The 23,250-nt window shown below is 41.0% G+C and overlaps 1 protein-coding gene across 3 annotated transcripts in view; it reads left to right on the top strand.

Annotated features, from left to right (window-relative positions):
• LOC308670896 (putative E3 ubiquitin-protein ligase HERC3) overlaps positions 1-23,250 on the top strand; it is a 62,063-nt gene that overhangs the window by 33,655 nt on the left and 5,158 nt on the right. For 2 of the 3 annotated variants that reach the window (XM_081332701.1, XM_081332702.1), the window contains exons 10-23: positions 729-853; positions 1,971-2,033; positions 4,053-4,164; positions 6,723-6,912; positions 8,566-8,729; positions 10,075-10,188; positions 11,346-11,369; positions 11,456-11,545; positions 15,183-15,353; positions 15,990-16,133; positions 17,356-17,522; positions 19,891-19,957; positions 21,284-21,366; positions 21,972-22,155. In XM_081332701.1, coding sequence (XP_081188827.1) covers positions 729-853; positions 1,971-2,033; positions 4,053-4,164; positions 6,723-6,912; positions 8,566-8,729; positions 10,075-10,188; positions 11,346-11,369; positions 11,456-11,545; positions 15,183-15,353; positions 15,990-16,133; positions 17,356-17,522; positions 19,891-19,957; positions 21,284-21,366; positions 21,972-22,155 — 1,698 coding nt within the window. The remainder of the gene's footprint in view (positions 1-728; positions 854-1,970; positions 2,034-4,052; positions 4,165-6,722; positions 6,913-8,565; positions 8,730-10,074; positions 10,189-11,345; positions 11,370-11,455; positions 11,546-15,182; positions 15,354-15,989; positions 16,134-17,355; positions 17,523-19,890; positions 19,958-21,283; positions 21,367-21,971; positions 22,156-23,250) is intronic. The other variant, XM_081332703.1, reaches the window with a different exon arrangement.

Genomic DNA, 23,250 nt, shown 5'->3' on the forward strand with positions numbered 1-23,250 from the left:
CTGGACTGGGGAATTCTGGGGAGTTGAAGTCCCGGAAGTTGCCAAAATTGAGAAACCTTGGAGCAAGGAATCGACAGATGCATGAAGTGAAATGGGAAGAATCCAGGAAAAAGGAAAGTGTGGGGAAATGGTGTATACAGGTAGTCCTCGACTTATGACCACAATTGAGCCCAGAATTTCTGTTGCTAAGTGAAACGTTAAGTGAATTTTGCCCCGTTTTACCAGCTTCCTTCCCGCAGTTGTTAAATGAATCACTGCAGTTGTTAAGTTAGTGACATGGTTATTAAGAGAATCTGGCTTTCCCCATTGACTTTACCTGTCAGAAGGTCACAAAAGGGGATTACGTGACCCCGGGACACTGCAACCATCATAAATATGAATCAGTTGCCAAGCATCTGAATTTCGATCACGTGACCGCGGGGATGCTGCAATGGTTACAAGTGTGACAAACACCATTAGCCACCTTTTCCAGTGCTGCGGTAACTCTGAATGGTCGCTAAACGAACTGTTGTAAGTCGAGGACTACCTGTAATCCGTGTGTACATTGTCCAGGATTATGAACTGCACATTTGCTTGGAGGAGGGGAAAGGTGCCCACAGAGAGCAATCCAGGCCAAATCTTGCCTCCATCCCTGGGGAGTGACTCACTGTAACAAAAGCAGCAAGGATGTCTCTGGTGCTTCTCCTGTTCAGAGTGAAACCCTCTTTGAAATCTGCACCTTCTTACAGAATTCTCTCCCAGCTGATGATTTCCGGACCATAAATCAAAGTGACCACACCTGTTTGATTAATGACAAGACAATAGACATGTGGAGGCAAAAGCTTTGTGAAAGAAATAACTCTAATTCAGTGAAGTAGGTTCACTTCCCTTCAATTTGTAAAGAATTATTGTGATGGTGGGTGAGGACATAATCTCTGGCTTGCTTGGTGATACCTTCTTTGTTGACTTGTTGAATCAGTCTAGACTACCTTCCAAATGATAATCAAATTGTGGACTGGTGGTTTAGCAGCTCTTTTGACCTCCTGGTGTCCCATGTTCAGCCTGGTACTTTTAACCACTCTACTAAACCGGGTCTCTTAATGATACAATACTTAACTCATACGTAATGGTATAATTTAGAGCAGACATGTCAAACACAAGGCCCGGGGGCCAGATCCGGCCCGTGAAGTGGTTTCATGCGGCCTGCGAAGCCATCCTGGAAACAGTGAGGGAACGGCCCGCACTGCCTTGGCCCTGGCCCAGAGACCCTCCTTCTGCCAGAGACCCTCAGATCTGTCCCACTCCTGCCCAGGCCCCCATAGGCACCCTTGATGCGAACGATGTAGAGCTGGCCATGCCCACCCAGTAGGCCATAAGCACTTTAGCCACACCCACCCAGTAGGCCATGCCCACCCAGGCCACACCCACCCAGCCCCCTGAGGGCAACCGCAATGCTGATGCGGCCCTCAATGAAATTGAGTTTGACACCCCTGATTTAGAGGAATGGTGTCAGACTGCTCAAGAGAACCTTCAACATGTTTTAATGGTGTGGCATAAAGATTTTTTTTTTGAGCCATCAGATTTTTAGCCCCAATATTTTCAATTGTTTATCAAATTTCTTCTCTGCTGAACTAAAGAACCCATTTGGCATTTCTAAGATTAGTTACGTGTGGTATGTTTTAAGTCAGCGTGTTAAGAGTAAAGGCAAAGTGAACAGATTAGAGGAGAAAAGGCGAATAACAATTAGGTTCAATTACTACATTAATCCATAATCTGATTTGATTAGTTTTGGGTATCATGTCATATGAACGCAGTTTGTTAGACTTTGTGAATAGTGTTTTATAGCTTATTACGTAAACGCAGCCGATTTCTGCTATGTCATGGACAAGCAAATTAAGGCAGTGTATGAAAAATTATATGTGATTCCTAAACAATATAAGCTTTAACCAGTTTCCTTGTCTTTTACTTACTTGCATTTTGCCCGTGCGAAGCAGCGAGATGGTGCAGATCTTATCTTCAGCAGCTTGCTGGAACGGAAGCTTCCTTGAAAAGAAGTAAGTAGCTTAAAATGGAATAAAGAAATATTTGGCTAACTTTCCAGTTTAGTTTTTGAAATGTTAAGTGACATTTCTGTCGCGAAGTGAGACAATTGTTAAGTGAACTTTGCCCCATTCTTGCTACAGTTATTAAGTGAATCTGCTGAAGTTGTTTATTGTTTCAATGCCCTCTTTAATTATCGAGCCATCAGCCAGTTTCCTGTTTACATCTAATAGAACATCTTTTCCCATGCCATCCTTGTAGTCTGTCATTTGTAAATCCATTTTCAACACAATCTTAATTGGGTAGAATGTGATCCTCTGTCATAATATATTTTAGACACAGTCGTTTCCATAGAGGGCAGATGTCTCTGTTGACAGTGTTTAAAAATAACCTCTGAGCCCATTGTTCAAAAATATTCCTCATTATATTCAGTGTTAGACTGTTCTGGTTCCATGGCTTTCTTATACAAGGAGGAGGAAGGATTTTTTTTAAAAAAAAAGGATCGAGGAGGGGAAGCAACTGGGTCTCATGGAGATGGAGCAGTAAGATTTGGGCTGAACTGCCATGTTGCCAGACGTTTCTGTGTCCAGACTGGTTGACATGGACTTCCAGGGACTGCTTATCTCTATTGTCTGTGTTGTTATGGCAATAGTACTTATGGTTTCAGAAGCTATGTTTAGCTCTCTGTATCTGTATGCTTTAGCAGGGAATTGGTAAAAATATGTGACTTAAGTGGAGCCTGTCAAAAGAACATCGGCTGTAGTTGCAACTGCTAATAACTGACTCAGTAGCTTACTTGCAAACTCACCAATAAGAAGCATGAGGTTGGTATTTGGTACTAAAACTCATGAGAGTTCTCTTTCATTGCAAAATATTGTAGACCAGGGGTGTCAAACTGCCGGTCCGTGGGCCGGATGTGTTATTTATTTATTTATTTATTTATTTATTTATTTATTTATTTATTTATTTATTTATTTATTTATTTATTTATTTATTTATTTATTTATTTATTTATTTATTTATTCATTCATTCATTCATTCATTCATTCATTCATTCATTCATTCATTCCCGAAGGACTCAGGGCGGTTTACAGGGCAAAATTTAAAAACAATACAGTATAAAATTAAGTTAAAATAAAATTAAATTAAATATGGCCCCAAGAATTAAAATCCCAATTCAAAATCATTAAAACCCCTCAGTCCAGGCCGAAACCGCGCCCAACCCAGCTCCGGATACGATGCGACATGTTACATGACGTTGCAAGTTTGACACCCCTGTTGTAGACACTGTTGTGGAGACATCTAATACAATCCATCACATACTGTATATACTATTCAGGTATATTATTTGTAATGTTGCAGATTCTTTTGCTGGCCTCCTCATATATAATAAGAAAAGTGTCATGTGGTATTAAGATTTGTTCCACTCCGTCATAAAGAGATCTATCAGAATTGCTTTAGTGGATCCATTTGTTGATCCATTTATTCCACTTGTGGGCACACTTTGCTCTAGGCTAAAAACTACATTTTGCTTTTTGTTGGTATGATAGTCTTTCTGCCTTCAAAAGTGAGCAAATCTAAGGGGGGGGGAGAAACCACCTAAATTTGAGAAAATACAAAGTTATATCTCCTTATTAAGGAAGGATGAACTACTTTAAATTCAAGCTACTTTGAATCCATTGATTGTTCCATATATGGAAAATATGCTCTGAATTCAAAACCTTTTGAGTTGAACTTTATACATTTGAAAGCCCTTGTAGCTGACTGGATTCTTACTGGAATTTAGGAAAATAGAATAATCCTAAAAAAAAATAAAAATTCCTTGATCTTTGGTTCCTGATCAGAGACTTTTTTGCTACTTTGGATAGGATTCCACTCCTGTAAATGATATCTGTATGAAAACATTTGGTCAGACATATTTATAGGTTGTAAGCTAAAATACTGGCTTGCTGCTTTTACGTTCAGTACATTGCATGCCTAAAATCTCCGCTTTAAAGAAAACATGATATAAATTTGCTTAAATTCTTTTCTAGAATAGATGAACATTTTAAAACGAGTCCCAAAACTCCAGGGATTGACTTGAATTGCACCAGAGTGATGTTTAATAAGCTAATGACATCTCAGCATTCTACGCTGCGTGACCAGGTATTGAAACTTCCTGTAGAAGTGTTAAGCCAAATGTTTGCTTCCTTCTGAGAGTTTTTATAAGAAGAAAACTCAAGTTTAAACTATTTTCCTCAACTTACTTCCTGGTAGATTGTGAAAATGTCTAGGGGACATTAGGTTGAGAAAGCTTGAACAGAAACTTTAGTTTGCATTAGTGCAAATTAAACTGTTAGGATTAATTCTGTCACAATCATATCAATTGTTTCCCCTTGATAAGTGAAAACAGAATAATGCATTTTACCTCTAACACATGTCTGGATACTCATCCCATTGGTTTTTTTTCTGACTGTATTGAAATTTGGGGAAAAAAAGAGTTTAGAAAAACAAGTCTAAATTAGTATCCATCCATCCATGAAGCAAATCCAGACTTGAGCTTTTGAGGGCTTGCCACACAGATACCTACAGAATCATTTTATCAATATGATGAAAGCAGTGATGCACCAAAAATAACAGGATAACATGGTTGGAAGGGACCTTGGAGGTCATCTAGTCCAACACCCTGTTCAATCTCTTCTTAAAAGGCTCCAGTGTTGGAGCAGCCACAACGTCTGGAGGCAAGTCGTTCCGCTGATTAACTGTTACGTCACCATTATAACATAAGCTCCAATTCTTTTTATAAGTGGGACTTAGATTATGACAGCATGTCATCTCCGCTAGGTAAATCAGACCAGGAAATAAATTTCACAAGAAGGCTAAAACTTTTATAAAGATTGGCTATAATAACAGAATCTCGCAATTCTGATTGTATTGTACCTCCTTATAGTTCAGTGAATTAGACAGGTGTTTGCCCAAGAGACTTCTGAATGTTATATGACTGTTTTGGACTTTAAAAATGCTTCAGTCTTTGTTGCTTAAAGGTACTTCCCTACATATATCTGTCAAGGCCATCTCCTTTACCTTATACATAACCTAACCCTATTCTTATAATTTGAAGGGACGCGGTGACTCAGTGGGTTAGGACGCTGAGCTTGTCGATCAGAAGGTCGGCAGTTTGGCGGGTCGAATCCTGAGTGCCGCGTAGCAGAGTGAGCGCCTGTTACTCGTCCCAGCTTCTGCCAACCTAGCAGTTTGAAAGCATGTAAAAATGCAAGTAGAAAAATAGGGACCACTACGGTGGGAAGGTAACAGCGTTCCGTGCGCCTTTGGCGTCTAGTCATGCCGGCCACATCACTACGGAGACGTCCTTGGACAAGCGCTGGCTCTTCGGCTTTGAAACGGAGATGAGCACCGGCCCCTAGAGTTGGAAACGACTAGCATGCATGTGCGGGGGAACCTTTACCTTTACCTTATTCTTATAATTTATTTATTTATCTATCAAATTTCTGTGCTCTCCATCTCCCCTAAGTGACTCTGGGTAGACATTTGTCTCCCTTTGCCCTTTCCCATGAGGAATTTCCATCTCCATTTACTTAAATTTCTTTGTTCATAACAGTCCTTTAAACTGAGGCTTGTAGTTATAAATGTGTGCGCCAACCTTCCCCTCCCATCTGACGTATTCCAGGTATTTTAGATTTCATCTTTTAGAATCTGTTCTAGCATTATCATGAACTGGGAAAATGAGCTTTTTTTTCTTTTTTTTTTTTGTAAAATTGTCCTAGGAATTATTTTGGGGAAATAATTGAGTTGGCAATGGAAGGCAGTTGCTGGGAAACTCTGCAAAAATCATTCGGAGAGATATTCGGCTAATATTATGGATTTGAATGATCATGAAAGGTTTATCACTGTTCTTCCAACTCAAAGCTTCTTGGCTACGGATTGTGTCAACTTCTGATGTTGATTGCACAAGAAAAAGAGTGATAGAACATTGGAAGAGAGTGTGCATGTATGCATATATGCACATAAATTCCCTCACTTGCCAAAACTGTAGCAATGACTTACTGAGGAAAAAAAAACCTTCGTCTTTCTTTCTCTGATGTTTCCCTGCAGGAAATATTTCGTTTTACCAAACCGTTTTGTAAAAGTCCCACGTCATGCAGCTTTTTAGTCTTTTTTTTTTAATTTGGTGCTATCAATGTAATTCCAGTGGGTAAAGTAGTTGTGTGGATTGTGTCACAGCTCATTCATTACCTTGTTGACACCATCCTGCCAGCAGAAGCAGCACACACCATAGCCCTACTCCTAGCTTCCCTGCGTTTACAGTATGGGGAAGATATGCTGGGACCAAGTAGACTTACTGTATATAAGCATCCAAAACTACTGTGCTCCAAATCATTGTGACGTATACACTGTCTGGTTGTGCAAAGTGTTAAAATTGACTTCAACTGAATGTGGTTATAGTTTTGTGCCAAAGTTTCTCTTTGGTGATTAAAAGGGGCAGAACCTCCCTCTTTATGGATAGGATTGTAGAACAACTGAGATGTCTCATTTCTTCATAGTATTCAAAGGACCAAGTAAATCACTTACCTGTTTCAGTTTTCTGGGTGGAATTCCTGCTACCTGAATTAAGCTGTATTAAGTCCTAGAAACTACAAGCATGATAGAAGAGCTAGTAGTAAGAGCTATAATCCAGGCCTAATTTTCTTTCTTCTTTTTTCCAGATCTTGAAGAGCTTTGAAAGCTTTTTGATCCCCCAGCTGCCTAGCTCCCCACCAGATGTTGAAGCCATGAGAATCTATCTGATTCTTCCAGAATTCCCTCTCTTTCAAGACTCGAAATATTATGTAACCTTAACGCTTCCTTTGGCAACGGCCATACTGCGCCTGGAGAAAAACCCCAGTAAAGTTTTAGGTAGAAGATGTACACCTCTTTTTCTGGGAGGGGGACTGTCTCACACTGATTTGGGGACAAAATAAATCACAAAGATGTTTTATATCAACTTTGTGAAAATGCCAGGAAATACTGCCACTTATTCTGTAGGGCAGTTAAGTGTTCTCTTAAATTCCTTGATTCACTTGAGTTGAGAGTGAGAGCTAGGTTGTATGTAACGTCTACAGCACTTTCTTGGGGAGAGGACCACGTAGAAACCACGTGGTTTGGTTGTGGACATTGTCAGTGGTGCTTTTATGACATCACCTTCCATTTCACCCATCCTGACCATCACCTCAAAGTTACTTGCATGTGGAGTAACCAACACATCTTTCCCGGGGCGGGGATGGGGGACAAAAAGGACTGTTTTAAGAGGTCAGAAATAAGTAGATGAGATGAAATGAGAGATCCAGTGGTGGACAATTCACAGGACTCATTTTCTTCATCTATAAGTTGCTTTTTAGATGGCACTTCCAAATTGCTCCATTTCCTTGCATTTTTATTATCGTTGAGAACCTTAACTGATGCTTTAACCTCACAATAATAATGCAGGCAAATAGTCTCATCCAGCATCCTTTGGATCTCTTCCAAATTACCCATTCCCTCATCTTTGTTTCATAATGCAAAAATAAAAGAGGAGTTTGTTTGTTGAAAGTTGAATCAGGAAGCTAAACAGGAGGCACCAAATGAATGTTTTCCAAAATAGTGAAGGAAATAATGCCAAATTTCACTGTCCCTTTTAAGAAATTTTAACCTCCCCTTTGCAACACGGTGCGTTGCTGTTGCCTGATTAATACCTGGGCGAAGGATGCTTTTCAGTGATGTAGGACTGTTTTTAGATATTAATATGTAGGATATGACCAGGCTGAACCTGAGGAAGGAATCAAACACGTCATCAGTCACAAGTCCCTTCGTGCCCACAAGAGATCTAAATCCAGCTCAGCTTGAATTCCGTTTTATTCTTAACACCCGCTAATTTCCCATGACCGTTAGTTGGTCAGAATCTTGTAGAGAGCTTAAGCTTACAATAAATATTTATACATGTTTGAACTACCTGGATCTCTTGGTTTCCCTGGCACTTGACAGAATATTCCTTAGTGCCAGAGGAATCGCTAATCCAATTTGCAGTCCATTTTTTCTTCTTGGATTTTTGTGATCCATTTTAGGACTCCATATACCAATATGGAGTACAGGCATTTCAACAACATGGTAATGTTAAAACTTATGGAAAGAATTAAGATTTAAGAGCAAAGTCTTTGGTTCATGTAGCAATTAAATCCATTTGATTCAGGAGGATTCGCTTCTCTAAGATTGAGTTACATCTAATATTTTTGATTTTTCCCAAAAGTACATCTCTGATTACATTGAAGGTACTTGAGATCCTAGACCAGTGTGTCTCAACCCTGGCAGTTTGAAGATATATGGACTTCAATTCCCAGAATTCCCCAGCCAACTAACTCCCAGAATCCTGGGAGCTGAAATCCACACATGAAGTTGTCAAGGCTGTGAAACACTTTCATAGAACCTGCAGATAAAAAATGAGGACAGCAGCCATCATGTTGGTTTTTCCATTCAATTTCCATTATTGTAATACTGAAATCAATAACCCATTTTGCTTTATGTAATCTTATTTAGAAAACTGGTGGTCTCAGGTATGTCCAGAGTATTTCTTGAGGCTAGTGGATGTCTATAAAGATGCTGTGGTTTATCTCTTGAATGGAAAAAAAACACTGCAAATCCCGGTCTTGTATAGCAGTTACATCACAGCTGCATTAAAACTTCTGGAGAAATTACATAAAGTAAGAAAATAATTCTCTGAGTCTATACATTGCTCTTCAATCATGGTGATGCCCCTGGTTGTTTTTCCACCAAACATTTGTACATTGCACATTTGCATTGTGTATATAGAATACCTTAAGTCCTGAATTGTATGGTTTTCCATATTTGCAAAATATGTAATACAGGGTATAAATGTGAAGACTTTGCATATTTGACTCTCTAGATTAATATTCATCTACATATATGGTGCAATAACTTGTGTTTGCCAAAGGGCATAAGATTTGTGGTGGATAGTATTGCCATAATTTTATTGTCTACAGCTTTTTAGTTCCATTATAAGTAAATACTACCTTTAAATTAAACTGAGTGAAAAATTGATTGGTTGGTTGGTTGATTAAGTGCAATCAAATCAGTTTAACTCTCAACCAATACATGGATAGATTTTCTTTAGAATAATCTGTCTGCAAATTGATTTTAGGACTCTTAGTGGCGTTTTGATTGCTGTCATTATGTACCAACTTTGCCTGAACCTATTTGAGAAATGAAAGAAGGAATGTCAGTGTTTATACATTTACAAATTGTGCAAGATACTTTGGCAAAAAAAGGAAAAAATATTTATAATGAATAAATACTCTATTTTATTAGGAAAAATTATGTGCAGTTAACAGAAAAATTGTTCAAAACAGGAATGCATTTTTGTGTTGACTTTGAAAAAATATTGTGCAAATTGATATGCCAGCTGTAGACAGTCCTCCATTTACGACCATTTGTTTAGCCACGATCCAAAGTTAAGTGAAAAAAGTAACTTATGACCACTTACAACGGGAGTCTTCAAACGTGGCCCTTTTATGACTTGTGGACTTCAACCCCCAGAATTCCTCAGCCAGGCACACTGACTGAGGAATTCATGGAGTTGAAGTCCACAAGTCATAAAAGGGCCAAGTTTGAAGACCCTTGACTTTACAACAATGGCAGCATCCTCATGGTCACATGATCAAAATCTGGATGCTTGGCAACTGTCATGTGTTTATGATTTGGTATCCTGATGTCCTGTGATTACCATTTGCACCATTCCTGGCCGGCTTCCAGCAAGCAAAGTCAATGGGAAAAGCTGGATTTGTTTAACGACTATCTAGTTCACTTAAGGACTGCAATAATTCGCTTACCGGTAATAACCGTGTGGGGAAAAGGTTGTAAAATCAGGCACGCTTGATTTGACACCACCCTGTAGAGGATGCTAAATGGGAAACCAAATCTGGCAGAGTCTTCCTTCCTTTCAGCTAGCCTTCTTTTGGGGATTTGTAATGATTCTATGAAGAAGTTGTTTATTGTGTTATTCTGATGTATTTGTTTTTTCTATATCAGGTAAATCAGAAAGCTAACCACATAGAATATGACAAATTTTATATCCCAGAGATTTCTAATCTGATAGATATTCAAGAAGACTACCTAATGTGGTTTTTACATCAAGCAGAAGTGGTAAGAAGTTTCGTTTAATTGCCAGGCTAAATAATGCTCTAGGAACTAGTTAAATTAGAATGTTCTGTGGACCCTGAATCAAAATTAAATACTTCCCAACTGGGAATTCTGAAAAGTTTTTATGCAAGTTACTTGTTTACCTATCATTTTGTTTCCAAGATTTGACTACCTAGACTACGTCAAGTAGTTAAGGAGAATGTGCAATAGATCGAAGAGGCAAAACAGTAATTAATAAATTAAAGGAATAGAACAGAATAACAGGGTTGGAAGGGACCTTGGAGGTCTTCTAGTCCAACCCCTGCTCAGGCAGGAAACCCTATACTATTTCAGAAAAATGGTTGTCCAATCTCTTCTTAAAAACCTCCAGTGATGAAGCACCCACAACTTCTGAAGGCAAGTCTTTCTATTGATTAATTGTTCCCATTGTCAGGAAATTTCTCCTTAGTTCTAGGTTGCTTCTTTCCTTGATTAGTTTACACCCGTTGCTTTTTGTCCTGCCTTCAGATGCTTTGGAGAATAGGTTGACCCCCTCTTTTTGTGGTAGTTCCTCAAATATTGGAACACTGCTATCATGTCACCCCTAATTGTTCTTTTCATTAAACTAGACATACCCAATTCCAGCAACTGTTCTTTATATGCTTTAGTCTCCAGTCTCCTAAAGGAGATGTAGGGTACTGGCATTTTTTAAAAAACCTATTCCTTTGAAAGAGTAAAATATTTAAACCAGGGTGTCCAACTTTGCAACTTTAAAACCTATAGACTTCAACTCCTAGAATTCTCCATCCAGCCATGCTGGCTGGGGAATTCTGGGAGTTGAAGTCCACAATTTTGTGGACTTCAGCCTGACCAACCCCACAGAGTTGGTCTAAGAGGAAGAATGTATGTATCCCATTGATACATATATGTATCCATTCTTTAGAGCAAGGATCTTCAAACTTGGCCCTTTTATGACTTGTGGACTTCAACTCCCAAAATTCCTCAGCTAGGCATGCTGGCTGAAGAATTCTGGGAGTTGAAGTCCACAAGTCATAAAAGGGCCAAGTTTGAAGATCCCTGCTTTAGAGGAAGAGTAGAATAGAAAGTTAATTGATGATGCACTTGTTGGAAGCTCATGCTGCTTATATTTCTTTTTCTTCTCTCCCTTTTCCCTTGCACAGAAAGAAAGACCATCTATCATGCAGGTAAATATTCCAGTTCCGCTTGCCATAGCTGTTCTCACTGGAATCTGAACCTGCCACCATTGAATTGAACTGTTCCTTCTTTTCAGGATTCTGTGACTCTCTGCTCTTATCCTTTTATCTTTGATGCACAAGCCAAGACAAAGATGTTGCAGACAGATGCTAAACTGCAGATGCAGGTATGCTGCCTTCTTTCAGTCTGCCTATCTTTTCCTTTGGGAAACATTTGCTCCTCCAGACGGGATGACTGGCAACCTGCATGAGCCTTAACCAACATCACGAATGTATTTGGGGGCAATCGGCTGGAAATAATTAGTTTCTTCATTCAATCCAGGCTAAACTAGATGGATCTTCATTTACATCAGTTGTGCACAATCTGAGTCACCTATAGACCTTCCTATCTTGGAGGTGACTCCCAAAGTTTTGTGTTTTTTAGTGTGACAGGGAAAATTATGAAAATATAGCACCGCCTTCGTCATTGACAAAATCACTGTTGGTCAATTACAAAGGGCAACTTTACTCAGAACAGGTTACATCCTGTGCTGATACCCTTAACACCATCAAAGATCCATATCTGCCTATCCCAAGTCCTTGGGAAGGTCTTGATAGGTGGACAAAAATGCCAAATCCAGTTTGAACATCTAGCTGTGCGACGAATTATAATAATTATAATACACGTAAATTAAATGAAATCAATTTTTGTGTGTGGCTACACTCACTATCAGAGAATGAGGTGGCTGGATGGAGTCACTGAAGCAGTAGGCGTGAGCTTAAACAAGAGCCTTGGTGGAGCAGTGGGCTAATGCCTCCTTAAGTAACACCAGCTGCCTGCAATTAGTGCAGGTTTGCATCCCACCAGGCTCAAGGTTGACTCAGCCTTCCATCCTTCCGAGGTAGGTAAAATGAGGACCCAGATTGTTGGGGGCAATAAGCTGACTTTGTACGAATGCCGCTTGGGGGGGGGGGCGAAAGCCCTAATAAGCAGGCATATACATAGAATGAAGGCTATTGCTAAGCACATTTGATTTGTGCTTAGATTGTAAGCCGCCCTGAGTCTTCGGAGAAGGGCGGGATATAAATGGGATTAAAATAAAAATAAAAATAAAAATAAAATGGACTCCAGAAGATGGTAGAGGACAAGAAGCTAACAGCAACAACAACACTCTCACTATTTCCACTATTTCCTGGAGTGCAGTATCTTAGCAGGCCAAATAGAAGCTGGCCCAGGAATTCTGGGAGTTGAAGTCCATGAGTTATAAAAGAGCCAAGGTTGCCTACCCCTGGCCTATGACAATAACTGATCCCAAAATTTCCATTGGTAAGCAAAGTAGGTCTTAAGGGAGTTGCATCTCATTTTTTCGACTGTTTTTGCCAGTTGTTAAGGAAATCTCTGTTGTTAAGTGAATTACATGGTTGTTAAGTGAATCTAGCTTTCCCCATTAACTTTGCTTTTGGGAAGCCTGCTGAGAAAGTGCAACTCTCATGAATACATGCCGGTTGTCAAGTTCACAGATTTTGACCATGTTGGTGCTGCAATGATCACAGGTGTGAAAATTGCTCGTGTCCCTTTTTTTTTTTAGTGCTGTTGTAACTTTGCTCTCTGTTAATCTGTTAATACCGTAAGGCTGTCTTTTAAGACAATGTGTACTTGCTAAAACCTGGTTGTGTCTTCTTTTATTTTCTTTAAACATTTAGAAAATGTAAAACAACGGGACGCTCTGTTCTTTAGCCACGTGTGCCTCCATTTCTAACAAACAGCCAGGAGGCAGTGTGGAATCTTATGCCGTCCTTTTTTGGAAATGATTTATTATTTATTTATTTATTTATTAATTTAATTTGTATACCGCCCTTCTCCCGAAGGACTCAGGGCGGTGAACAGGGCAATACATAATAAAAAACAAGATACAAAAATTAAAAAGTAATTAAACAACAATGCCCGTAATAAATTAATACAAATTAAAAAGTTAAGATCAATTTATAAAACCTGACCCCATCCCATCAGGCCAGGCCAGCTTGTTCAAAGAGGTAGGTTTTAAGATCGCGCTGGAAGGAGCGATTTCACTTTATATACTGTATGTGGTGCCAGAAGTGATCCTGGAAGGCAGAGCAATAATTTTGCAGTATCCACAGCTGAATTCTGCCTTTTGCTGGATAGGAATTCATTCCTGAGTTACAGTTTGCATTTCCCAGGAGATGGTGCTAGTGCAAAGAATAAGCTACCTTATTTTCCTCCAAAGAAAAGACTACTCGGAAAAATAAAATTATGGTCATGGTATCTTCCCTGCTAACCTGTATGGCACTGATGAGGTTATTTGGAGAGAACCTAGTCAAAAGGACAAGTTAACTAGTTTTTTTTTTACAAGATGTCTTAAAGGCTAGTAATCTCAGTTCCTTAAAGTTGAGTGTCTCTTAATAACTTCATGGACATGTAGATTTTTGTGGCAACAATATAGAAGAGGCATCCCAGTACCTTGTTTTTTTCCCATTTGTTATTGTAGCCTACAAACTTATTTAGCTTCTGGTGGTCTCCCATCCTAGAAAACAGGTGTGTTAGGTTTTTTAGGTCAACACAGTGTGTCGTCCCCCCCCCCGACTGGAGATTTCCATAGAAAAGTCTCCTCCTCTTCCTCCTCCTCCTCCACCTCCTCCTCCCACGTCTACATCAAACTTTAGACTGCCAGAGTGAAACCACTTTCTTGGCTTTGTTGTTTGCCAGTATACCAGCAAATGGGCCGGGCTCTGTGTCTTTCAACATTCACACAGTGTGTTGCTGTACACTAAGAGCTGTATTCAAGAAGGCTGGATTTGATTTGAGAGCAATCCTTTCTTATCCTTATTGAATGTATTTTATAGGTTTTTGCTTGTTGGACATCTAACATGAAAGGATCCCATAACCATGAATAGAATATTTTTAAAGATAGAGAAATATTCCTTTTCCCTTCTTTCTCCCTATTTGCATATTAACATCTTGGGGGTTTGGGTTAGGGTTAGGGGAAGAATAATAATGACAGCTCAAAGTGTTGATGGTTAGAACACGTTTTGCTCTCTTGCACATAATGTAATTCTGCCCGTTGTTTAGCTCTGAAAAGAATGGAGGAATTCAGTATTGAGGTTGTATTCCTTTCTATCCGTGGGCAGTATTTCCAGTCTTGGCAGCTGCCAAATGGGTGGAATGGGCACCAGAACTTCACAACCAGCATGCTTAACAGTTGAGAAGTCCACCCAACTGGATGTTGCCAAAGTTGGGAGTCTAAGCAACTGCTTCCTATCTTAGAAGATTAATATTTAAACCCCAGGATATATCCAAACCCAATAATATCCTCAGCTTTTGAGATTGCCTCATTATAATGGTTTAGCAAGAGCAAGAGCACGTACATTTATATACTACTTCCTAGAGCAGGGGTCTTAAAACCTGGCCCTTTTATGACTTGGGACTTCAACTTCCAGAATTCCTCAGCCAGGGAATTTGAAGTCCACAAGTCATAAAAGGGCCAAGTTTGAAGACCCCTGTCCTAGAGCTTTACAGCACTCTCTGAATGGTTTACAGAGTCAGCAAATTCTCCTCAACAATCTGTGCCTTCATTTTACCGACTTCAGAAGGATGGAAGGCTGAATCAACCTTGAGCCAGTCAGGATCGAACTGCTGGCAGTGGGCAAAGTTAGCCTGTCATACTGCATTCTAACCACTGCGCCACCCGGCTAGCAACTTCTTTCTACTTAAAGAAACATAACTCTTCTCCTTGGATGTCAGTGGAACAAGAGGTGGGGAATTGTTGGGGAAATATCCCTTGAAATCCATTTCTCAAATGTTTTTAGGTGGCCATTAGTGGAGCAAATCTACAGAATGTCTTTATGTTTCTCACCCTGGAACCCCTTCTGGCCCGAAACCCATTCCTGGTCCTTCACGTTCGCAGGAGCAACTTGGTTGGCGATGCTTTGAGGGAACTGAGCATCCATTCGGATGTTGACTTGAAAAAGCCTTTGAAGGTAAGCTCCTATCAATGTGATCTAATCCTCACAGCAGCATCCAATTCGCCTCTGGGCTGCTTCAGTATGTTTTATTTCTGATTACTGGTGAAATTCCACATGATGGACTCCTTCACCCATACAAAATAATTGTCTCTACATGGAATGAAGAACGCTATGAAGGGTAACCCTGCTTGAGAGATAGCATTCAATTTTTAAAAAAAAATAAAATAAAATGCGATGACTTTCTCAGAGAGGTGAGATCCCCTGCCGTGGCTTGGCACCCCGTTTTTTTCAGTGAATCCATTGTCCCAAAGGTGCTTTTTGAAAAGGCAACTGGACTTCCTTTGTTTTTCCTTAAAAGACGTTTTCCTTCTCATCCAAGAAGCTTCATCAGTTCAGAACTGAAGAATCATCTTGGGTGAGAAGCGAAATGTCTTCACGGAAAAACAAAGTCCAGTTGCCTCTTGAAAAAGCACCTTTGGGTCAACCATGACCTGGATGACTGAGAATCTCCGTAGACAACGGCAATTGGTTATTCTCTTTGGCCCATGCAAACCACCTTAAGGAACTGTTTGCGAGGTGGGCGGCCGTATTCTGTCTTTAATAATTAAATAAAGTTGCCCTTGTTGAAATCAACTCAGTATGTTCTGGTAGGTGATCTTTGACGGTGAGGAAGCTGTGGATGCTGGTGGGGTCACAAAGGAATTCTTTCTCCTGCTTCTGAAAGAGCTCTTGAATCCCATCTATGGAATGTTCACCTGCTATTCAGACTCCAATCTACTCTGGTTCTCAGATACTGTAAGTCTGACTACTACATTCTTCTGGATTCAGACAGTCCTTGCTTAGCGTCTCTTTCAAGTAACAATGGGCCTCCCTGTGGTATTTATGAGTTGGTTCTGATGTTCCAATGGCCAAGCTGTTCTCCCCCCCCCCCCAGTCATAAGAACACATGTCAGCCATTTAGGGCTATTTGCCCACAGTCCACATTTTTGCTAAATCCCGGCATTTACCTTCAGTTTTCAGCAAAAATGTCCCATAGCAAACCATTGGTTTGATTAATGGTCATGACATTTGTTTCATGACCAAGGTAGCTGCTTTACGACCATTGTGTTTGCTTAACAACTGTTGCAGAAAAGATCATAAAATCAGTTCAGTTTAGTGGTTTTTTTTCTTAAAAAAAAAAGGTGCCGGAACTCTGATCTTGGCGGGCGTAGGAGGCGGGGGTGGTGGCACTGCTGTGGTCACGGACGTGAGGGGTTTTGGTGGCAGACTGCCTCCCGGGGCCGGAGCCGGCGTGGCTGGTGCTGTGGGAGCAGCAGGGCCCACTTTACATGGCAGGGCTGCGCGGGGCGGAGTTGGTGCAGGCCAGGCGCTGCAGGGTGGCCACATAGGCACGCAGGGCGAGGCAGCGGTGGCGCAGGTCCAGCACCAGGTAGGCCACCAACCTGGCTGACACAGGTGAGCACAAGGAAAGAGTACACATGGATTCCACAGAACCCACCTCCCACTCCTTGTCCTCACTTACCTAGTTGAGATGGTGTAGTTGGGCAGCAGGGAGGGTGCAAAGTTCCTGCCAACTTGCCTTCGCTGCAGACAACTTGCCTGTGCAATGTTTGCCAGCCGGGTCTTTTGGCGTGCTCAGTAGCAATTCCTATTGGCTTTCGAAAGCCAATAGAGGGAGTAACACAGCTTGTGCAAAAGCTTTTTTCTGAGCGTTCTGAGTGTTCTATGAGAAAAAAAGCCCTGGTTACAACCCAATTTATAACTAGTGACATAAAGATTGTGGCGGGGAGGCTGCATTATGGTTGTAAGGCGAGGGCTATCTGTAATTGACTCAAGAGTTTATTTAGTCTTGGAGTTCTGTAGGGTTCAGATTATTCTGTGTGGTAGTATAGTACATCTGGAGTATTCCAGTGAAGAAAACAAATGTTGGTCTTGGAAGTAAATTTAGCAGCTTTTTAACCTGAAATCTATAATTTTAATTCTAGGCTCCCTCCTAATGTTTTCCTTTTTTCTAAAGTGTTTTGTTGAGCACAATTGGTTTCACCTAATTGGCATCGTCTGTGGTCTGGCTATCTACAACTTCACCGTGGTGGACCTCCATTTTCCACTGGCTTTATATAAGAAACTTCTGGATGCGAAACCCAGCCTGGACGACTTGAAGGAGCTATCTCCTTTGGAAGGAAGGTAGATGTTGCACAGGGATGTTATCCTGGCCAATTTTGCATGATCAGCATAAAATTACAATTGTCCCGATTGTTTTAGAGGAAAAAGGAAAAGAGTTGGAAAACGCGTACTTTAGGCTGAAATTGAGTACATTTCCTTGGCGGCGCAGCTTTACATCGCCCAAGGTAACATCCAAAGCAAACCAGGTGATTATACTCTTTGGAAAAGAGCAATGAATCGTATGTGCGAAATTTGTGCGAAATTTGACGACCAGTGTGGTTTAGTGGTAAAGATAGGGGATGAAGAGTGAAGAGACCCAGGTTTTAGTCTGCCATGGATTGTCTCACTGGTTGATTTTGGGCCAACCTCTCTCTCTCTCTTTCATATAGCCCAGTCTATCTCACGAAGTGCTGTTAGGAAAAACAAGAGGGAGCATTTTGTGTGCTTCTTGTGAGTTTCTCTACAAAAGGCAGGAGATATCACTGTCTCACTGCATCTGAAATTTGAGGTTTCTCTTGATTTGTGCCATGCCTTTTTCTGTACTTTAATACATTATAGCAATAGCAATAGCACTTTACAACTTTACAGCCCTCCCTAAGTGGTTTACAGAGTCAGCCTGTTGCCCCCCAACAATCTGGGTCCTTATTTTACCCACCTTGGAAGGATGGAAGGCTGAGTCAACCTTGAGCCGGTCGGAGACTTGAACTGCTGAACTGCCGGAAGTCATATTAGATTGTGAAATACAGATAGATGGTCCTTGTCTTACGACCAATTGCTTTTGAGGTTCCGACAGAGTTACCTGGTGGGTACTTAAGACACATTTTGAACTATGGTGCTGGAGAAGACTCCTGCGAGTCCCTTGGACTGCAAGGCGATCAAACCGGTCAGTCCTAGAGGAGATCAACCCTGACTGCTCTTTAGAAGGCCAGATCTTGAAGCTAAAACTCAAATACTTTGGCCACCTAATGAGAAGGAAGGACTCACTGGAGAAGAGCCTAAGGCTGAGAAAGATTGAGGGCAAGAGAAGAAAGGGACAACAGAGAATGAGGTGGCTGGATGGAGTCACTGAAGCAGTAGGCGTGAGCTTAAATGGACTCCAGAAGATGGTAGAGGACAGGAAGGCCTGGAGGAACGTTGTCCATAAGGTCGCGATGGGTCGGACATGACTTCGCAGCTAACAGCAACAACAACTTAAGACACATACTCAGTTTCAAATGGGCAGCTCCCCTCTTCCTCCATGATTAAGTTATTGCACTTGGTTGCTTGGCAATCGCCCTACATTTACAGCCATTTGCAACATCCCGTGGTCATCTGATCACGTTTCTGACAGTTTTGCCAAAAGCTGGCATTTACTTCTGTTTTTTGGAAAAAGTGTGCCCATAGTGAACCACTGGTTTGCTTAATGACCATGGCATTTGCTTAACGGTTGTGGATCTGCAAAAAAGGTCATAAAATTGAATCAGTCACGTGACCAACCTGTTTTATGATTGTCACCAGGTATGACTTTGACAGGCAGACTGAATTATGTTTTAATTGATCTTGTATAATTCCAGGACAGGTAGTCCTCAACTTATAACGGTTATTTAATGACTCTTCAAAATTACATCAGCACTGGAAAAAGTGATTTTCACACTTAGGACCGTTGCAGCATCCCCATGGTCGCATGATAAAAATTCAAACGCTTGGCAATTGACTCATATTTGTGACGGTTGCAGTGTCCCGGGGTCATGTGATCCACTTTTGCGACCTCCTGACAAGCAAAGCCAATGGGCAAGCCAGATTCACTTAACAACCGTGTTACTAACTTAGCGACTGCAGTGATTCACTTAACAAATGTGGCAAGAAAGGTCTTAAAGCAGGGCAAAACTCACTTAGCAATTGTCTCACTTAGCAGCAGAAAATTTGGGCTCAGTTATAGTCGTAAGGAAGGGACGCGGTGGCTCAGTGGGTTGGGACGCTGAGCTTGTCAATCAGAAGGTCGGCAGTTTGGCGGGTCGAATCCCGAGTGCCGCATAACAGAGTGAGCGCCTGTTACTCGTCCCAGCTTCTGCCAACCTAGCAGTTCGAAAGCACGTAAAAATGCAAGTAGAAAAATAGGGACCACTACGGTGGGAAGGTAACAGCGTTCCGTGCGCCTTTGGCGTCTAGTCATGCCAGTTACATGACCACGGAGACGTCCTCAGACAAGCGCTGGCTCTTCGGCTTTGAAACGGAGATGAGCACCGGCCCCTAGAGTCGGAAACGACTAGCATGCATGTGCAGGGGAACCTTTACCTTTACTTTATAGTCATAAGGTGAGGACTACCTGTAATGAAGCAAGAGACATTGTTTAAAGCTACCAGTAAATTGCTCCCCTTTTTCTTCCTGCTATTTTTATCCTTCTGTTTAGGAGCCTCCAAGAGCTTTTAGATTATCCTGGGGAAGATATTGAAGAAACATTTTGCCTCTCCTTTACCGTAAGAGCAACTCATTCCTATTTTTTTGGTTTATGAAAGCTTAAGGATTGCCGGCGCTTCAGAGCAATATTAGTTCCATATTGTTGGGGCTTTTCTACACGCTGCTCTCCCATTTCCAGGAGGTACATCAAGAGAAGCTGACCTCTCTTAAGACTTGAGCTTTGGGAGCAATAGGGATGTATGTGCTGAGCATTTGGGATATAGAGAAAAAAGATTTTGGATAAACATATTACTGAAAAGTTGTATCCTTCTTGCTGGCGTAGTTTTTCTTCTCAGCCCCATATCTCCCAACCCCCTATTTTGGGGTCCTTTCAACCGTAAGTGTGAAAATATATGGAGTTGATCTGTTGGCTTATCATGTTGGAGTGTAAGAGGAAAATATTGATTGGAGAGGGGGGGGAAAGTCTTAACTGTAGAACATGTTTGACCAACCATCCCCTCACTGAACGTTTTCAAGCAGATTCTGGACAGTCTTCTTTTTTAGGACTTTAATTTGGATTTATTTATTTATTTATTTATTTATTTATTTATTTATTTATTTATTTATTTATTTATTTGATTTATATACCGCCCTTCTCCTGAGGGACTCAGGGCGATATACAGGGCAATTAAAATATGACATACAGAAGTTAAAAATAGATTAAATTAAATTTAGCCCAAAACAAAATAAATTAAATTATGAAATTTAAAACCCCAATCCCTCAGTCCAGGCCGGCAAGCTCGAATAACCAGGTTTTTAGGTCACAGCGAAAAGAGCGAAGGTCGGGAGCTATCCGGAGCTCCACAGGCAGCTGATTCCAGAGGGCAGGCACGCCCACAGAGAGTTGGACTTCATGGGTCAATTAGTCCTTTGAAATTCTTTCATTCATGATTGTGGATGCTTCTTTTGAAAGTCCTGCTTCCTCATGCTGGATTATCACAGAGAGAGAAAAAGAGACAGAGGCAGCCTGGAAACTTTATTAATCTGAAAGTATCTCAGAATGCAAACCTCAAATGGTACCCCCAATTTTCCTAATTTTCAGGATTGACCACAATCCTGAAAATTCAAGATTGAACAAATAGTTGAGAATTCTGGGATTTTAATGCCTCTGTGGAATGAATGGTATACTTAGTTTTTGCATAGTTGACACTTCCGTATCCCTGGTATGTCAAATTAGAAATTGTCATTTGCAATAAACCAAGACTATCTTAACATTAGTTATGTTGGAAAGCCAAAAGTTTTGTTTAAAACGTGTCCCTTGTGGGAAATAATAATACTGTTGTTGTTGCTCAAGAGATAAAAGTATAAAGCAGCTTTGCCACTGTTTCTTTGGATTGGAAATACAGATATGCAAAGAAAGTTATGGCGTAGTGGAACAGAAAAATCTTGTTCCTGATGGAGACAAAATACCTGTCCAGAACAATAATAGGTAAGTGTTGGGTGACGGTAAGGTTGAAGAAATGTTTCACTGCTGTGCTGTGACAGACTGCCATGAATTGTGGGGAGGGGGAATGAAGGGGGAAATGAAAGTAAGGGCTGTATCTCCATGAGAGGCTGCCTCAAGGTCATCCGGCTAGAACAGGGGTAGGCAACCTCGGCTCTTTTATGACTCGTGGACTTAAACTCCCGGAATTCCTAAGCCAGCTGTGCTGGCTCAGGAATTTTGGGAGTTGAAGTCCACGAGTCATAAAAGAGCCGAGGTTGCCTACCTCTGAGCTAGAAGAAGGAGGGAACTGCATGTCAAACTACCATAACAGACCATTATGAAAACATCTTAGCTAAACCTGATTGGTTACCTGGGGGTGAGCAAAGAGAGACAGTTAAGGGAGGGAAAAGTTGAATGTAGGGATTTTGGTGCGCGATTCTTAGTTCTGGCTTTGCAGCACTGCAGTACATTTGATCTCTAATAAACTATGCCTTTCTCAACCAATGGAGCCAAGGATCGTTTCTATTTAGAGAGAAATAAGTTGCAGCAGCTCCGACAACCCATATAATATAAATAGCGAAACACAGTGTTCCTTCCAATTCCCCCAGACAGGAATTTGTGGATGCCTACGTGAATTACGTCTTCAATGCCTCCGTGCATGAGTGGTACACTGCTTTCTCAAGTGGCTTCTTGAAGGTGTGTGGTGGGAAGGTGCTTGAACTCTTCCAGCCTACTGAGCTGAGGGCTATGATCGTGGGAAGTAGCAAATACAACTGGAAGGAGCTGGAAGAGGTTAGTGGACACCCATTTGACTTACTTCCACGTCTTGGCTTGTCTAGAAATTAAGGTAGGCAGCTACGATCTCTAGAAAAATATATGTCTCAGGACAGGAAAATCCTCTTCTCAAAATGTACCATTCCAATCTGACCATCGTTGTGAGAAAGCGTCTGAAGAGCACCCTGTTCCTCATTGTCACAGCACTCAGATTTTATTATTATTAAATTTACGTGCCACCCACCTTGTTAAAAAGATTGTTATTTTTTAAAATTTATTTGCTGCCCGTCTCACCAAGGGGCTACTCTAGTCGGCTTACAACAATAAGAACGAAGAAATGAAAGTAATGTAAACATAACAAGTAAAGGTAATGGGACAATAGGATAAACAATGAAAAAAAGGAAACAATGCTACTTGAGCCATGATGGCGCAGTGGTTAGAAAGCAATATTACAGGCTAACTCTGCCAGCTGCCAGGAGTTTGATCCTGACCGGCTCAAGGTTGACCCAGCCTTCCATCCTTTCAAGGTTGGTAAAATGAGGATCCAGATTGTTGGGGGCAATATGCTAATTCTGTAAATCACTTAGAGAGCACGGCAAAAGCACTATAAAGTGGTGTATAACAGAAGAATAAAATAATAGAGTTAGAAGGGAACTTGGAGGTCTTCTAATCCAACCCGCTGTTTAAGCCGGAGACACTATACCATTTCAGACAAATGGCTTTCCAGTCTTTTTTTAAAAGCCTCCAGTGATGGAGCACCCACAACTTCTGAAGGCAAGCTGTTCCACTGGTTAATTGTTCTCGCTGTTAGGAAATTTCTCCTTAGTTCTAGGTCAGGGGTCCTCAACCTTGGCAACTTTAAAAAGTTGGCTGAGGAATTCTGGGAGTTGAAGTCCACGAGTCTTACAAGTTGCCAAGGTTGAAGACTTCTGTTCTAGGTTGCTTAGTTTGCAACCATTGTTTCTGGTGCTTTGGAAAGTAGGTCGACGCCCTCTTCTTTGTGGCACCCCCTCAAGTATTGGAACACTGCTATCATGTCACCCCAGTCCTTCTTTTCACTAGACTAGACATACCCAATTCCTATCACCATTCTTCATGTGTTTTAGCCTCTAC

Source organism: Vipera berus, assembly GCF_964194415.1.
Source record: "Vipera berus genome assembly, chromosome: 7".
Lineage (NCBI taxonomy): Eukaryota > Metazoa > Chordata > Lepidosauria > Squamata > Viperidae > Vipera > Vipera berus.